General features: G+C 41.3%; 1 protein-coding gene across 1 annotated transcript; it reads right to left on the bottom strand.

Annotated features, from left to right (window-relative positions):
* Nucleotides 1–358: 358 nt before the first annotated feature.
* Nucleotides 359–17,223, bottom strand: dmgdh (dimethylglycine dehydrogenase). The gene is made up of 16 exons (XM_035392164.1): nt 16,963–17,223; nt 16,011–16,182; nt 15,323–15,421; nt 14,229–14,393; nt 13,544–13,748; nt 7,078–7,326; nt 6,717–6,915; nt 5,793–5,962; nt 4,998–5,151; nt 3,911–4,076; nt 3,379–3,509; nt 2,809–3,026; nt 2,379–2,536; nt 2,153–2,212; nt 1,651–1,785; nt 359–1,273 (listed from the first exon to the last, which is right to left on the bottom strand). The coding sequence occupies exons 1-16, from the start codon at nt 17,082–17,084 to the stop codon at nt 1,061–1,063; spliced, it is 2,616 nt and encodes an 871-aa protein (XP_035248055.1). The 5' UTR covers nt 17,085–17,223; the 3' UTR covers nt 359–1,060.
* Between the last annotated feature and the right edge of the window lie 1,417 nt (nt 17,224–18,640).

The following is an 18,640-nucleotide window of genomic DNA, read 5'->3' as shown; positions in this document are numbered from 1 at the left end:
TCCTGCCTCTCGTCCTATGCATGCTGGGCTAGGCTCCAGAACCCCCGCGAACCTGCCCAGGCTAAGTGGGAATTGATGGATAGATGGGTGGTTGTAAATGCTACCTCTGTAATGCATGAATTGCCAAAACATTTTTATTGATATGGTCTTAGGCTACTATGCAAGCCTTGACAAGCTGGAGTATAGCAATGGCCTGCAGTATTTTCTTTTGATTCAAGCTGCATTTTGCTGGAGCAACTCAGGTAATGCTTGTTGTATGAAGCAATGAATAGTCTGAATAAATATCAGAAATGTGAAAAAAGATGAATATTGCCAGTGTTCTGAACAGTCATTTAGTATTATAAATTAGACACAAAACCACACTACTGCCTTTAATTTATTATATGTAAATACATAACAAATTACAAAGGATATCAAAGTCCATCATTATAGAATTTAACAAAAAATACTAGTGCATTTTTGTGAAAATGACCTTCTCTTCCTTTAATTATCCTTGACCATTATCCTTAATTTACCTGCTCCAATTTAAGACTACATTATCCAGAGCATGTACCTCACATATGCTCTAATACACAAATAGAATGGAAAAGCTAGTCAAGTATTTGTTTAATTTCTTAAATTTATTATGACAGCTTCAAAAATGTTGCTGAGGTGGTTCTTCCTGAGCTCTTTCCCAATCAGTGAGACGTTCAATGAATTTTGTTCAATTACCTCGTAAAAAAATATATTATGTAAGACTGAAATAATGCAATTCTGCATATGTGTTTAAGCTGTAGTTTCCAAAACATATGCTGGTCATTTTTTAAGCATATTCCGCTAACGCACATATTTGTAATGTATGTGTTGACATTTAACTCCTTCACAGCTAGGCCACAAACAGGAAGCAGAAGTTGTTCCTGTGACAGTCCTCCAGCAGTCTGCCTGTTTTCTTCGTGCGGCTGTCACTTCCTGCTTGCTGTATGCAGAAAGGGTAAGCTTATCTGAGACTAGCCTTTCACTGGTCTGTGCAGAGAACAGTGCAGCTCTGCTGACCCAGGATCAGGTGTGCTTGCAGGCGTTGTTATACTGTGCTCTTTGCCTTCTTCTGCAGTCTGGTTCTGGTGGGTTCAGTCAGGACCAAAGGCTCCTGGATCACCATGGCAGGGTACTTCCTGCCCAGAAGCTCCACTTCCACATTTTGGCCCACATTGATCAGCTCAAGCGGCAAGTACGCAAACGCCAGGCTCTGCTGCTTGGTATAGCTGTAGGCCCCTGAGGTTGTGTTGCCAACCACCTGAAACCAAGTGACAACATATAATGTGAATTCAAATTTATCTTGCAAGATACCATTAGTACTTGTGAGGCACACAATAACTTTCAGTAGTCTGCCTTGCCCAGTACAGAAAAAGCCACTAAGCTGGATCACTTTTAGACCATCTGTATAATCAAAAATGGTATTACTGTACTGTTTATAAGCTTAAGGATTCACAGTATGGAAAGCACCTACAATATGTGAAAATATTTTACTTGGCTGCCTGAAAAGATGCGTATTACTGAAGATATTAAGTCCCCCAATAACACAGCTCCTGTAACCATACAAAATCCCTTTTGTATCTGAGCATCAGCTTCAAAGTTAATGTGTCCAGTCCCTTGATATATCTGGGAATATACCTTGCCCTTGTGCCAGATGGTTTCATTGCCCTCTGGGTCAATATCGTCAGTGTCCACAACGAGGTAGGCCAGTTTGCGCTTCAGGCCTTTAGCCTTGATCTCCTGTAGGGCCTTCTTCCCGATGAAGTCTGCTGGCTTTGGGAAAAAGTCAGTGGGGTGCGTGAAAGCACTTTATCGCACTCCCACAGCCTGTAGCCATTCTTTAGGCTCAAGTTTCTTCCAACCTAGTCACACATAGCCAGACCTATCTCCACGCTTCGTTTCAGTGCTGAACTCCAAAAAGAAGGCCTCAAATAAACCATACAACATTAATGAAACAAATGGCAGCTTAGAAAATTTCACACCCTCTCATAGGAAGAAAGACATCCAAGATGTTCAGTTTCAAAGCAAAACTTCTGAGAATAGCACTGCCTAGAAGTACCTAACAAGGACAAAGGGGACACAAATCAAAAGGCACCCAAAATATACAATATAGCTGAAAGGGGTAAAACTCAACAGCTACCTTATTTAGCTTGATGAAGTAGTCTAAGCCAGCCTCCAAGGGATTGGTGTCACAGTTCATCTGTGTGGAGAAAATTGTCCAGAGACCATAAAAATATAATTATCAAATGACACTGTTAACTATTTCCGAAACAAGTAAAATATGCCCCCATCAGCCCACCCCAATACTACCTTTCATTTCAAAAGATCTTTACAAGACAGCATGTGCCTTTCGCCTTTCGTCTCACCTCTGCTCCCCAGCCTCTGAAGCCCTTCTCCAGCCTCAGGGAAGACATGGCATAGGTACCAAAGTTATCGATGCCTTCGTTCTGCCCAGCCTCCATTATTGCCAGGTACACAGCAGCCATGTCCTTATTGTCAATGTACAGCTCCCAGCCCAGCTCACCTAGAACGCACAGTGACATCACACACATAATCCCAGGAACACATGAAATTTTACAGTCACAGATTCCCTGGTATATTATACACAGACATAAACATACAGTAACAGATATGGACAGTGCAATTTGTGTAAGCAAACTGGTATTATTGATATAGCTATTTTGGTGCTTATATAAGTGCAGTAATAACTAACAGATAGACACATGGGCAAAAAAGTCACTGCACAATAAATCTGTATGCATGGGTTTGTTACGTGGCTGCAAATGTCCATCCAACCTGTATAAGATATCCTAGTGGCTCTCAAAGGAATTCCTGCTAATCTGATTGATTTGCAGTGCAGGAATTTGAAGGCAGCATCGCTCATGTCTTCATCTGTCAGTTTCTGCAGGACTTCCCTGGATTTGGGCCCTGCCACACCCAACACACCGATGTTCTCAGTTACATTGGTGATGTCCACATCATAACCACCATCCACCGCTTCCTTTTCAATCCACCTAAGAAAGCAGGAAAACACTTTACAGATCCCAAATCACGTGACGTTAACTGATGCACTTGAAGTACTACACACGCCCACCAGGGGGGGCAATGGCACTACAGGCCCTATTTCTTGGAAACAAACGTCTGAGTGTATTGAAGGTATTTGGGGCTGTATTAAACTATGATGGAACACTGCCAGGTCTTGGAGCAGAAGGAGGGCAACAGTGGTTCTCAGAGTTATGTTACAGACCCACTGCCAGATATACGAGACAGCAGCACATGTTTGCGTGACTGCGTTTATGTGCTTACATGTGTGCATGTATACCACTGCATGCGTCTCTCCATGTATTCCGGTCCCCTGAGACTGACCTGAGGTCGTGGAGTTCAGAGCCAGATCCAGTGATGAGCAAGAACTCTCCCGGTGCCAGCTGGGTAATGGTGACCTCGGCATACACTCTTCCTGAAGGGGTCAGCATGTGGCTGATATTGGTCAGGCCGACCTGGGAGAAGGTGGATATGCAGCTCGTGATTTCACCATATCAAATGACACAAGAGGGCTAAAGCAAGACTGCAATCTCAGCACAATCTAAGGGAACTGCAAATTCTACCAGGCATACTGAATTTCTTTCACCATCATTCTAAATGATTATGTAATCTGGCTCACATACACATACACGCACACGCTAACCACACACACAGGCACACACACACATATAATTTTTATTTATTTAGTTTTCCCTCCCCTACCCAAGCTATCCACCTGCAAGCTTCACTGGCAAGAAGCTCAAGTTGTGAATGTGGTGAGTAAGCAAATTAAATGGAAATGTGATGGTAAAACGATAACAGTAATGTCGTGTAATCATAGAGAACAGCCTGTGGTAAGAGTGGCGCTAGTGCCCACCTTTGGCATTACGTTGGCAAAGAGACGGTCAAGCAGCTTGACTGAGTCCTTCCCCTTGACCATGAACTTCCCAAAGGGCGTCAGATCAATCACCCCCACTTTTTCCATCACCAGCTTGCATTCTCGTCCAACCGGTTCAAACCAGTTAGTGCGCCTGAAGCTGGGTCTAGCCAGCAGAGAGAAATCGGCACCATTTTCAAAATAACAATTGAGGCTGCCTTTTATTTGCATACGGGTGCCAACTGGAAGCACCACGTCACAGTACAGTTTAGATTTATTTTCCATAATTCAATAGACAAAAAACAAAAAGGCAAATACCAAATATGCTTGAAATGTTGGGAATTGATATTCTGAACACTTTGGTTTGGGAAACTTAATTTCTGTGCAATGACTCAGTTGTTTCACAGATGCAGCATCGAAAACAAGCAGCATTGCACCCTTAAAATTTGCCAACTAACTAATACTCTTTGCTTCAGCCATAGCCGGTCACTGCTATGGAAACATGCAAAAAAGCACTCTGCTGGAAAATGGTATATTAAAGCAACCAGAAATGTTACTGTGCAGATGCAAATAAAAGCCATGCTCAGATTAGCACTAACATGGATTCTTTCATGTTTTGTGTATTTGAACTATTGAATCTTGGTGATAATGAACATTAAATAAATTTGACTTTGGCTTGGACTTTGAATAAATATGTATGTTTACTTGCAAACATAAAATTTCTCTGCTGCCTTTTTGTCTGTTTTTGGCATCCTAAACTTTTTCCCTCTTGTCTGATCAAATAATCATTACCCCTACAGCAAAATGGTGCCTGGCTGCATTTCAAGTGCTTACTTACGAGATCCAGTATTAACCTGTGTGAACATTTCAACATAGCACACTGGCTGCCAGACCCAACTGAAATCATTGCTAGAATTAAATTGCATTTTATTTTCCAAGGGTAACACCGATTCCGGCATAATTTAAATTCACTTGCACCATTTGAGCCAGGGATATGGTAGCTAAAGCGTCAGCAGCTGGGTCTGTTTTGGTATTCTCTCACGAAGAATTATGAAGCATTAATATCTGAACAAGGGTTTTTTCTCACTTGTATCCGACATCGTCTCCAGGTTTGTAGAACCAGTGGGGCTGTTCCCAGCCAGCGTGGAAGCCCATGGAAGCCTTGGATTTAAGGAGCTCATACACACCACTCACTCTGCTGGTGGGTCGACCTGCAAAGCGCTCCTCCTTAGGGTACCCCACTGGGAGCGGCAGGAGGAGAAAATTCAGGAAGCACACTGAGTCACACTGTGTATTATGTCACTGCAGTCCACAATACAGCTTTGCATCTTTGAGTTTCAAAAAGCCAGCATCAGACCTGAGTCAAATACGTATTTGTTTTTAAAACTATTCTGTGCTCTATGGCCTGATGTAATTGAGCCTGAAAATATGACCAGAATGCGGGGTTTGAATGTTTTGAGAGTATTTCATTGGCTCTAATACACCAGACAAGATCAGTAAAGCATTTGAATTCAAAACAAATATGTATTTGACCCAGGTCTGGCCAGCATCTTGCACTGTGCTGTTTGGGCAGGCAGTTCAAGTAAAAAAATCATTCAAACAACCTTCATTTCAGACATTTCCATTTATATCATGTTATCACACAATGCATTATTGTGCTCATTTACCAGAGGGAATGAAAGCCTATTTGTGCAAAAAAAAAGGAAACGGAAACTGGAAGCTTGATGACTTAAAACATTAAACATAGATTTCCAGACAGATGAGCAGTAGACATACACATTACCTCCTTGGCCAAATCAAATGCCTGAAATTCCATTTTGTACAGGAAGTCATTAGCTGTTGAACCTTCTGAACTCGCTGTGTTACATTTCCCCATTCTCACCAACATTGTTGAAGCCATAGGACTCCCTGGCCTTGGCGCACAGGTAGGGCACTGTGGTCCACTTTGAGTAGCGGTTGGGGTCACATTCAATCAAGTCAAATGGAGGTTCCCCAGTCATGATCCAGTCGCTCAGGAATTTTCCCATCCCTCCAGCATGGATCACTCCATACCTGCGTCACACACACTCTTTCGCATCAGCCAATCACAGTGTGTCCAATATCACATGGGGAAATGCATCAGACAATTGAGGTGTGTCTTGCACCACATGGGCACTCACATCAGCCAAACAGCACTCTCACAGCATCAGATTAGTCTGTTTATATCAACACAGGCATACTCATTGGCAATGATCATACCTGGTTTGATTAACCCTAGTGTGCACTGTGTTAATCAATGCTTCAAGTAATGATTCCATTTTTGAGACAATGGCCCGGAAAGCTTCGTTGCTTCAGAGAGCTTTGTTTCTCCATCACTACAACAACCTTTTATCTCATTTGTGTGTTCTCCCATCATTATTATTATTATTATTATTATTATTATTGATAAAGACTTGGATGTGCTTATAAAAACTGAAATATGAAAGAGAATATACAGTCAGGTTTTGTTTGTAACAATTTCAAATTTTTTTCAGATGATTATGATCCATGTTTTTTGAGAAAATATATTTTTATGAAGAATTTTTTTCTTTGAATAATTTTACCTAAATTAAAGATTCAATGTTTCTCATATTTTGAGAGTCAGGTCGTGCTGACAAATGAGAAAGACATTTTAATAGCCTTTTTTGCTCATATTTTCCATTGTCAATAATTATGGTGTGCACTGCATCTAATGCAATTGCAGAAACAAAACAGATCATTTGCTGTGCAACTACGTATAGGTGCAGACAGTCACATTCAGCAGGCGTTTTCAATTCAAAATAATTACCCAAAGCCAATGGCTGTCCAATAATTTTGCACCCCCTGATGAGGTCCAACCATGGGCAGGAGGTCTGGGGTGTAGGTGATGGGACCGGACACAATGTTGATGATGTCGGCATTCTTCAGAACAGGGACCATCTCCATGGCATATTCAACATGTTCCATGATCCTGTCCAGATCGGACTCAAACAGCTCCTTCCCAAAGCCTACAGCGACATGTGATGGTACAACTATTGCCACTGGTTGGCTTAATGCTTAACTCTCAGTGAATGTGCCCTTATTCTTACAACACACAAGAAAAGTGGCTCTGGAAGTCACTATGGATAAGGGTCTCTGAAGTATTTTTTGGGAAAATCCGGACTTTGTACCTGGAGGGACCCCATCCCTGACCCAAGAGTCCTGCAGCACCATCTTCTCCTCTTGCTCGTATGGTCCAAAGAGCAGTCCATCTCGCTCCTGACGTAGATAGTATGAGCCCTCTAGGTCCCGGATGACTGGTAGCTCAGTCTTTAGGGCCTTCACCTCTGGCACTGTTGATGTCACCACATACTGGTGATGGACAGGGATGGTAGGGTGCTCAATGCCAATCATTTTCCCAACTTCCCGGGCCCAGAAACCTAAAGATAAAAGTATAAATTCCAAATCCAGTAAACAAAGCTTCCTTGTGTATTCACATGTAATTGGGAATCCTTATAATGTGCCTGTAGTTATTCAGTATAATCTACACAGTAGCAATTATGAGCAAGCAGTTAACAGCAAAAAAGAGGCATCACTGAGAAAGCCAACCATTCACTCAAAAAAACAGCAATTACCTCCTGCTTATTTTACACCACATGGGTGAACCAAACCATAAAGAAAACAAAGTTCATAACAGATGATTCAGGTCCACTCTACCCATCTCTGAAGAAAGTATTCTAACCTCTGTGGACTGGACCACTGTTGACACGACAGTTGGTGGGTTCATATAAAACACAGGCACTGTGTGCAATAAATGTTGTGATTAACACGATTAACATATTTAGCATTCTGTAAAAATATTTTGTCTATTATGTTGGATACTGCAACAAAGAGAATATGAAACGTAATTTTCAGAGGTAAAAAATTAGAAAGAATATGAATTGTGCCTTTATTGGCAGCACAATGTTTCTGTTAGTGGCCTGTTAGTAAAGTGTACCCTATTTAAATGTAAAATATGGGCAAAGTTTGTGAGTGAACAATGTTCACAGTTTCTGGCCAGACAGCAAACATAAAAAAGTCCGTCAAATGTTTACTTTGGCCCTGGGACCACAGCTGTTTGCTTTTGAAAACAAGCGACAACCTTTGAGAACAAGTTGTGACCACTACAATAAATGGAATTTCTTAAAGCTGTTGACAAATGCTATTTTTGCCAAGCGGTAAACAAATCTGAAGTCCACCCATATCCATTTTCACTGAGCTTCACTCCACAGGATCTACCATTTCTGGCACCGACCCTGCCTTCTTTTCTGGTTTAATATTAAAATCACATTCGGAACACACTAAATTAAACCATGGTAAAAACAGAAAAAAGAATGCTTATGGGTTTATTTTTTTCAAGACACAATTAAAATTATACAAAGTCATGTAAAAAATTTTATTTATTTATTTTTTTTGGCACAGAAAGAAACCTAGACCTAAACCTAAACAGTATTAAAACACTTCAACTTCCAATGGACGGAGGTGGCCAGATTCTACCGAACCTTTTTTTAACTGGGCTTGTCATGCCCACACATTGATGAGTACTATGGATAATTTTTTATCCACGTAAATATTTATTTAAGAAAATCATAGCTTCCTTTTATTCAAATTTGTATGCACTTAGCCCTTTTAATATTAGTAAAACAACAGCATGGGAGAGATGACGTATGGAGTAAATGCTCTGAATTGTACACAGAGCACTCAGTAAATTTGACTCTTAGCACTCTCCACTCTGGCAAATGTCAGACAGATATTGGAAAACACTAACTGTGTGCGGGAATGTGCTGCAATACAGAAATTGTATGGGGCAAAATAACTAAATTAACTGAATTTAGTATACAACCAGAACCTCCCTGCGTCTTACTCAAAATCCCACCCTCTCAGTCAACTATATCTCACAGCCCTTTAACTCTTTTTTAACAAACTCCTCTTCCCGGCAAGATGCTGCATTCTGCTTCAGTGGATTAGATATTTTTTCTATGGAGCACTTAAGGGCCATAGTTCAGGGTACTGAAGACATCCATCCATCCATCCATTATCTATGCCCGCTTATCCTGAGCAGGGTCGCGGGGGGGTGCTGGAGCCTATCCCAGTGTTCATTGGGCGAGAGGCAGGAATACACCCTGGCCAGACCGCCAATCTATCGCAGGGCACATACACCACTCACTCACACGCTGTGGGAGGAAACCAGAGCACCTGGAGGAAACCCACACGGACACAGGGAGAACATGCAAACTCAACACAGAAAGGCCCCAAGTCGAGATTCAAACCCACAACCTTCTTGCTGTGAGGCAACAGTGCTGCCCTACTGAAGACATATTTTATGAAATTAGACAACCAGTCTAAAATAATTTACCAAACCAACAAATTGATATACCACAAAAAGCCAATTAAAAAAAAAACTCATGCATGAGTAGGGACATGTTTGACCAAATCTTTATTGTACTTGGACATACTTGTTACGAGCATTAAGCATGTATACGCATGTATGTTTGTGTGAATGTGAGAGTGCATGTGCATCATTTTGCAGCTGTGCCTGCAGATATCTGTATGTGTGCCTCTGTGTCTGGGTGTACAGCTGTCACTGTCTGCTTACGTGCATGTGTGTGTAGACAGGTCTACGTGGGGGTGTGTGCCTGTGTCTCGGATCTGTCTGCACGGATCTTTATGCGTATGAGTGTCTGCATGCATCCATGTGAGTGTGTCCTGCTTTCATTGCATACTGTATGTTTGTGTGTATGTGAATTTGTATGTGATTGAGGGGGATGGCATATATACAGTATGCAAATCTCAACTTTTTTGTTTGCCTGTCTGTGTTTGCCTGTCTGTTTATATTTTTGTATGTTTATCTTTTTGATGATTCAGTAAGTGGGTAGCCACTTTTCTCACTAACTTTTCTACGCAAAGCACTCAAGCTAGTACATTCATAAGCATTAGCAAAAATAGCATTGGTTTAACAAGCAGTGTCATTCTTTTAAATGAGACCAGTTTACAAAAAAATGCATCCATTGCCAAGACACACCTCTCTAACCCTGCCCAGCGAACTCTTAGGAACACGATACATTGAAATCTCTGACAGCTGTGAGCTCCTAGTGCGCAAACAAATTTTCAGTGCTGCAGAAGAGAGCTGTTGCCAGCAAATTTCAGGCACTGAGCAGAAACCTGCAGAACATGGAGAACTATTTCAAATTGTACTTTTCTTTCAAATTCATTTTACAACAGGTAGAATCAGTTCTCTGAAAAAAAATGTTCTCAATTTTAACAAAAAATGGAAAGAGGATATCTTTAATGCTCTGTTAAACTGATTTCTGATCATGTTTATTTCATTATTTCATATTTATTTAATTTCTGATCATGTCTATACACGATTATAAATTAAATAACGGTGAAGCCTCATTGCCTCAGATGAGAAGATGGGCGCGATGAGAAGATCACCTCTATTCATTGTCAATGGTGAAAACACACATCCTCTGGCAAGACCGCCTGGCACTGCTCCCACCTCCCACAATCGGCCACTTGAGGACCTCTCTTCTGGGCCTATTTTTTGACTGTGTTTGTTGAATGTTGTTATTATTTTTGTATTCTTATTTGAAGGGGGGTGGGGGGTGGGCAATGTACACATTGGAGATCAAATTTGATTGGTTACCACAATGTGAAGTCATGCCGCCTTGGGCTTGTACAGTTAAATTCTGGCTAGCTCCATGTTGCTGGCTATCCCAACATGCCTTGCAGACGTGATCATAATTTTTGTATTTCATTCAAACCAGGTAATGATAACACAATATACAACATGAAACTCTGGACAATATCTAACAAATAGTGTGTCAAAAAAATAGCAGACGCCCACTAGTGACCGATTGTGGAAGGCAGGGGCAATACCAGACAATTTCATCAGAGGCACCATGGTTGCACCCAGAGAAATTCTTGACCTAAGAGTCAGGCCAAGTTTCACGACCCTTGACCTTCAACTGGATTGCGATTGGCCTTGAAATCAGATAACTTGACAGGTCAGGGGACATTCAGGGTCAACGAAAAGAGACTTGTGAAAGGAACTGAAGCCAATATGTTTTTTCCTGTTGTTCAAGCCACTGGCTTTGAATAACCAGTCAGAAAGCAGCTGCAGCCATGTTCTCAGTAAACTGCATGAAGACCTTTGGTGAGTCAGAGATGCTCCTGGTTCCCATGCAAGCACCTCAAGATCACCTTACACAGATAAGCTATTTATGCAGACATGGGAGATATGCCAGTTGTTAATTATCGAGAGCCAATGCTGAAAGAATAATCCGTCATTGGTTTTTCTTACAGTACAGCTAAAGGACCCTCATGAAAAACCCATATATGCTGAAAAACCTCATGTGAACACCCAACATGTGAAGAGTACATGTGAACTATAAAAATAACCCAACTTATAAGATGAGAGCAGAAAAAGGTAACCGACATGCTTTCAAAACATGTGAAAATTGTAGATCACATTTTAAAAAGTGAAAATGTCCAATTTAACATGTGACATTTTCATTTTACCTGTCAGTATTTTAATTTGCATGTGAAAATGTTACATTCTCATGCAAAATTGAGATTTTCACAATTGAAAATTTCACATTATTTTTCCATCAGTAGATGACCCACAAATTACAATCCTTTGCAGCTTGTGTATTTCTGGGGTATGTAATTGCTCCTATCTTGGGAATTGCTAGCATAATGTAGTACTGAAAAAGCTGGGCCACCGCGGGGCAATATGCATGTTACATTGCACCGTCTGCACTCTACAAAACAAGATTAGGATGGCAAGAAACTGGTTTTAGCTGCATTTAAAGGACAAATGCCAAACGAGCATAAAGAGTAGGAACAACACTGCCAGTCATTGCATACACCCTCCTTCTGGGAATTTGTACTTCACACTGTCAGTGGACAGTTCAGTGTACATTTTGTACTGCCTTCATAGGATTCTGAGAACTGGGCCAAGAGGAGTCAAGCTGCAGCCCAAATCAGGTGTAACAACAAATAGATGACCCAGCAGTACTCATGAAAATAGTCTGTACTGTACAGAAATGCGGGGTTGGTTTGGGATACAGTAGCATACGAATCTATGCAAAAGAGAATTATCATTGCGTTAATAGGAAAATCAGGCCCAAGAAAAGGCACACACCCTTTGTAAATGCCCAAGGCAAAATGTGCTTCACTCACAACAACTGGCGTGGTCTTCTTCCGGAAATAGTCACTGTAATGCTAACTGGTTAAATCAGGCAAAAGCTAAAGTACATGCATGTAAGTCTGCTAAAATTCAAGCAACCTTAATCAGCATTCAGTGCACAAGAACACAAAGTATAACCGCTCTGTTCAATGATTAATATGCAGTGCGGAACACTCCCCCAGTAACATTCTAATTATTAAATTATGAAGTCACTGGCTGAAATTGCTTTTTCCTCACAATTTATTTTACTTACCAACAGGGCTTCTGGGTGAAATTCCAAAGCACTGGACAACAATATTTACCATGTCCACAAAACATTGTCCCCCCAACCCCCCCGCCCTCTTCCAGGGCCCAGGGCAATGTACCCAGTTGTCCCCACCCCCCTGATGGCTGCTCTGCTTACCAATGTCTGTTTCCCTCCTCATTATTACATAAAGTAATTTCTACATAACTGCCATATGTTCAAATATTAAGGTCACAGGACAGAAATGATCACATAATTTAATTTAGTCTACCGCAATGACATTTCTCAATTCAACACATTATTTTACAACTTTTTCTTTGATTAAGATATATTTATTTTACTTACTGTATAAAAGTCAGTATACAGTAGGAGACAAACACATCATTTTGATTCTTATTATTTTAAAACCATTATTTACAGTTATTTATATCTCCAGTCTGATTTAGAGCAATGCTGCTAGACGTTTTCTCCGGATGTTTAAATGCATGCAGTCCCTCTAATGGATGTTTTTAGAAGTTGAATCCCCAAAGCCCCTCTCATACCCATCTTCCCTCTACACCAGTGGTCTCAAACTTGTTGCCATGGAGGGCCATATGTATGCAGGTTTTCATTCCAACCAATGACTCATTCAGGCATATGCATTTAACTGCATTGAAGCACAGAATATAAGCAATTTTTATTTAGACAATGCGGGTCGCCAAAGATGTTGGGTCACCATTATGTGCAAACCTGCATCCCTAATTCAGCAAATAATTGAACTAATTATATAATCACGATCTGAGGCTGAAATAAAAACCATCATACACACGGCCCTCCATGGCACTGAGTTTGAGACCACTGCTCTTTGCTTAATAAAAACAGAGGATAATTTAGTGTTTATTAACAAAATCCTTGGCACCATATGACTTCTTTGGTGACTGGGCTTGCCTTTGGTGAAAGGTCCAACATGGAGCAGAATCACTCTACAGTAACAGTATATGTTACATAACAGTACTTATGAACACTTACACATCCTAGCCCTGATTTTTGCTGACATTGTTGTGGCCTGATATTAGAATTATTGTCTGTTAACGTCTCTTTTCCTAAGCTTGCTTGAATTCCCCTCCTTTCCTGCACCACTATGAAAGCCTCGCTTGCTTCCTCTAAAGAACAACGCAAAAAAACGAGCGAGAAGCGTGCAGACCTGTGACGTTGACGATGCGGTTGGCGCGGATGGTCCCGTGCGGCGTCTGGACGTCCCACTTCCCGTCAGGAGTGGGGGCGAGGGCAGTGACCGGCGCGGGGTTGTATATTTGGGCTCCGTACATGCGAGCCCCAGCAGCCAGCGCCATGGTGAGGGAGTATGGGTCAATGTGCCCATCTCCAGGATTATAGAGCCCAGCTAACACCTGAAGGGCACACGTACAGGGGCAGGCATCAGAAATCCAATCAGAAGTATGAACACATTACAACAGTTCGACAAGAGATGGTGTGCTCTGTGTGTCAGACAAAAGCTCATTGAGGAAACAACAAAAATATTTCAAATAGCTTACCAATTCAGCAAAAGCTTTTTCATTTTATTTTACACTATACGATACTACATAGTAACGAAAACTTCAGCATAAACCTGAATGCAATATCTACTTTTAAATGAATTGCATTCTGCAAAAAAAGAAATTGGATTTTTGAACCGCACGGCTGTCTTCTTAAATATCACACAGGATCTTGGTAATGAAAGAAAATGATGTATCAATAAAAACTGACTACACAAAAATAATCGATCGTTCATAGAGCACTGCTAAATTTAACTGACCACAATATCGATTTTGTTGTATTGTTTACAAATGAGGAACGGCACACACATTTCTTAAATGTAAAGCTACACAAACCTTGTCCATGTTCAGCAAAGGGAAAAGCTCTTTGACCTTCTCTGGGCCAATGAGAAACTGTGGTGTGGGATGCCAGTGCGCCCTGGCCATCTGGTACTTTATCTCATCCACTCGGACTGCAGAGGATGCAATACGGATGCTGCCTGGCTGGTGGAAACCTACGGCCTGATGACATCACCACAATTACACACAACACAGAACGGGCCTGCAGGGTATTAAAATAACCTAGATAAACAAACAAATGTCTTCAGACATCTCTTGTTTTCTAGGAGATGGGAGCTCAATACTGTCTAACGTCAGAGCTGTCAGGGATATGCTCCATGCTCTGGACTTGAGCCCTGGTCATGCCAGTGCTAGTCTCGCATAGCCAGACCTATCTCCACACTTTGTTTCAGTGCTGTGCCAGCGCTGGAGAAAGGTCTGGCTCAACCCATTATCATTCCAGTATAGGGGGAAAAAAACGCTCTGACTTGTTCGTATTTCTTCAAACCAATCACAATCGTCTTGGGCGGCGCTAAGCCCAGGATGCAGCGACGGTGCCCTATCAAAAACGGTAACACGCAGATAGTGGAAGGGGAGGAGAATTCCAACTGAAATACTCGGCCAATGGCAGGCTTATACCCACAGTTTATATCCTGTGAGTCAGACTATGCCAGTGCTGACTCTGACCAGCAGCCCCAGTAGGGCAGCCAGCAGGGCGATTCACAATTTGTAACAGCATTACTGAGGAAGAGAGGGTTTCAATTGGCAGGGCATTCTTGACCTCATTCTGGAACGATGGCTATGTACTTTAGCTGGTGGACTGGGCCTGGGTCTACGTATGCAGCGGTGGCTACCTGCTTTTCAGTATATATACGCGCTAGCCTGCTGTTAAATCAATGGAACCAGTTTACAATTGTAAATGGGTATTCTCAGGTACGAGAAAAGGAAAAAAACATTCATTAATTTTTTTAATGGGCCTTCATTCATCCTTTGACACTCACCCTATTGCTTTTATGTGTGTCTGACATTTTGGTACACTGCCATGCATAGTACACACGGTCTGTAACTGAAGCGTAATAATAAGTGTAATTATCATCATTTCTGACATTTACCTGGCCTGTCTCCTCTTCCAGCTTCTCATAAAGTTTAATGCTGTTGTAATGAACTTTTTTCAAGTTGATCCCTGGGTGATAATATGTGGTCAACCCCGCCTAGAGAAAAACAAAAACTCACTCAGCAGTAAGTCAGAGGTCCTTGCAATTAGAGAGAAACACACAAACAAAAGCACATGCTTATTACCATATCTACTGAGTTGGTCCTTTAGTATTTACATCAGTTTATTAATACTGGAATGCCCAAATCCCATGTCACTTTAATCATAAATGATCTTATTGAATTTTATTATTCTGCCCAACCAATGGCAGCTGAGAAAAAAAGGGGTGTTCCATTATGCAAGCACTCATCACTGTGCTCACAGGGCTCAAATCTCGATTGAAACCTATCTATTGATTATATCTACCAAGTGCTGCCAAAATACCATAAACCAGAGGTCTTAAACTCAGATCTGGAGGGCCACTGCATATGCTGGTTTTCGATGTGTTCCTGTACTTGAGTACCTAATTTAAGACATTAATTGTCTAAAGAGTATGCACACCTTGTTTCCAAGGCTTAAATTGGCTGCTCCTTGAAAGGAAACCACAAAGCCTAGCAGAGATTGCAGCCCTCCATGAATGTATGTTGAGACCCCTACCATAAACGGTTAGCAAATACAGTTTTAGCTGAAAGTCCACCGTCACCTACAGCGTGCCATGTGGAGCCAGCTGTCAGCTCAGATTTCTCCAGGAGAACAACATCCTTCATCCCAGCCTTGGCCAGGTGGTAGGCCAGACTGACCCCTACACACCCTCCCCCAATGACCACTGTCTCTGCAGTGTCCTTCCACCTCTTCCCCAGCACATAGGATCCATGGTCCCTGGCACAAGACGAGAGAGAGAGGTCAGACTAACAGTCTGACATGAAATTTCCTTTATGCAGAAGCTTCTGAAACAAACTTTTCATAAACTCTGGCAAGTAATAACTCTTCAAATATCATGGCACAATCTCAATAGGGAGGCGGCCCCTTTTAAAAAGTAATTTTCAATGGAATGGAAAAGCTTAGGGAACTGGTCTCAAAATTAAAACTGCACGTGGCAATCCAGACGTAAACATGGATATTATGTAAGATGTACGCAGTGAATATGCATTGCCTTGTATCAGGTGATCAACTAGGCAGATATACAACGTAATGTAATGTAATGTAATGTAATGTAATGTAATGTGAATGTCCCGCAGTATATGTATAGACAAAAGAACACATTTTACAAATTTCACAATACTGACTTATTGATCGGCTCCCCCTATGACTAAACGCACAGTACAATATCCAGGTTAATTCAACTCTAACAGAATACATATGAGTCCAACAGGGACCAAGTATAAACAATGGATGACACATAACAGGTGCAGGCATAGATAAAAGCTCAGGTTTACTGATTTGCCGGGTATGAACCGTTTAGTGTCGTAATCTCTTATTTAACTTTTTCCGCGTGTCCCCCTGCACTTAATGCAGAACTGATAAATCGACATCCAGATCTGATTAGCTGCCCAGTTTATAACTACCCTCGTCCATTACTACGCATACAGTTTGTAAATACAGTAAGTGCACGACAGCATTTGCATTTATCGTAATAGCCTACTATAATTAAAGACTTACCCCTCCCCTGCGCATTTCTGTGGAGCGCACCATATGGTTCGCTGGGCAATTCGCCTGAAATACTGGTACGCGTAAACATTTCTTCGCAATTGGATGTTAACTGCATTAAAAATTTGTGACATTGTTAAATCTATTTAACAGCTACAGGGTACAACTCGAAGCATAATGACAACCAGCTAAATCTACTCGTTAGTCAAGCGTAATCGTCGCAATATTGGTACGGCAAAACAGTTGTTGGGTCCTCCCAGTTCAGTGAAATTGTATCCAATCCCTCACTGTCAAATCATCATCTCGGTTTAACTATTGAACAACCAGAGTTTGAGGACAGGGTAAGGCTAAACTTGGTCACGCGCCTGGACAGGACTCCATGCGTCTGTGAAATTTTATTAGAATTTTTTTAGAAGTTAATTTTTAGTAGTAGTTGAAATCAGTGGAATACAGCCTTACTTACGTCTGTAATGCATGCCCTATCACCATAGGTGAAGGGGTTCAACGGACTTCAGAATTCAATGAAACTGGGTGCGTGGGGTGAATGATTACAGTTCCACTTTTCTCATGACCTTCCGCGTAGCTGTTGAAAATTCCAGCTCAGAGCAGCTGGGATTCTAAACTGGTTTAAACTGTTTTCGACACTTCTTGCTGGTCATTGCTGGTCTCTAGCTGGACAAAGCTGGTCAAACCTGGTTAAATTGCTAGAGTATGCTGGTGGCCAAACTGTTGGACTAACTGACTATATACCTGGTCAACTAGTGAACAGATGGCTTACCAGCTAAGTGTCAAAAACACACCTCAAACCAGCTTGACCAGGTTGGTTTAAACATGGAATTTTCATCAGTTTGCATTGACAAATACAGGGTACGGGTATAAAGGGATGTTCCCAGTACATGGGGGAGCTTGGGTTGTTCTACTTATGAATATTTTCTGCAATAGGGTGGTTGTTCACACGTTCATCACAGATAGTATTGTAACTAATTTGCTTTCCCGATGACTTTTTCAAAAAAAAATTTTTTAAGTCTTCCTTGCCATTCAAAGTGATACTGGTATCCATGAGCACATATCACATGCCTTTAATAGAGAAATATGATCAGTTCAGGTAGATCGATTGTAGTCTTGAGGTCTCTTCAAAAGGGCAGCATATCTACTCATATGAGCTGGGCCCCTCTCCAGAGAATTAAACCAACTCACTATTTGTAAGACACACGCAATTGTAGTAAACTTTTAAGTGCCACAGAATTTCAGGTTTTATGAATCCATATATACTGGACTGACATGGTACAAAACAAATGGTACAAACTTGGTAGTAAGCCTGTGCATTGTATGAGTTTTTCATCTAGGTCTTGTGATTTGTCACATGACTGAGAAACCTGAAAATCAAGTTTTCTTTATTCAGTGTATATCATATACAGCATTCAGTGCTCATCACATATCACACAGATGAATGTAAAGGAATATACCCCATGACAATTTTGCATAATGCCATGAGTATGTAATAAATGAAGAAAACAGAATACAGCTGAAAACCAGATTCAGGTGGAAATACTTCCGTTTTTTGGAACCCTCGTTGGTTATAGATTCTCCAAACTGTGTTCTGTAAATGAGAGACAAACATGACGTGGATTCAGTTATTTTGTTCCGGAATTGCTACCCTTTACTCTGTGTAAGTAGATTAAAGTTTGGA

The sequence above is a fragment of the Anguilla anguilla genome, chromosome 14 (genome assembly GCF_013347855.1).
Source record: "Anguilla anguilla isolate fAngAng1 chromosome 14, fAngAng1.pri, whole genome shotgun sequence".
In the NCBI taxonomy this organism is placed as follows: domain Eukaryota; kingdom Metazoa; phylum Chordata; class Actinopteri; order Anguilliformes; family Anguillidae; genus Anguilla; species Anguilla anguilla.
Note: the sequence above shows the minus strand (reverse complement) of the source record. Positions and strands in the feature narration are given on the sequence as shown.

Coding starts and splice junctions, on each gene's coding strand:
- dmgdh (XM_035392164.1), bottom strand. CDS start 17,084: ATGTCACAAATTTTTAATGCAGTTAACATCCAATTGCGAAGAAATGTT. Junction 4,077..4,997: donor GGAGACGATGTCGGATACAA/GTGAGAAAAAAC, acceptor TCTGCTGGCTAG/ACCCAGCTTCAGGCGCACTA. Junction 3,510..3,910: donor TTGCCAACGTAATGCCAAAG/GTGGGCACTAGC, acceptor ACCTTCTCCCAG/GTCGGCCTGACCAATATCAG.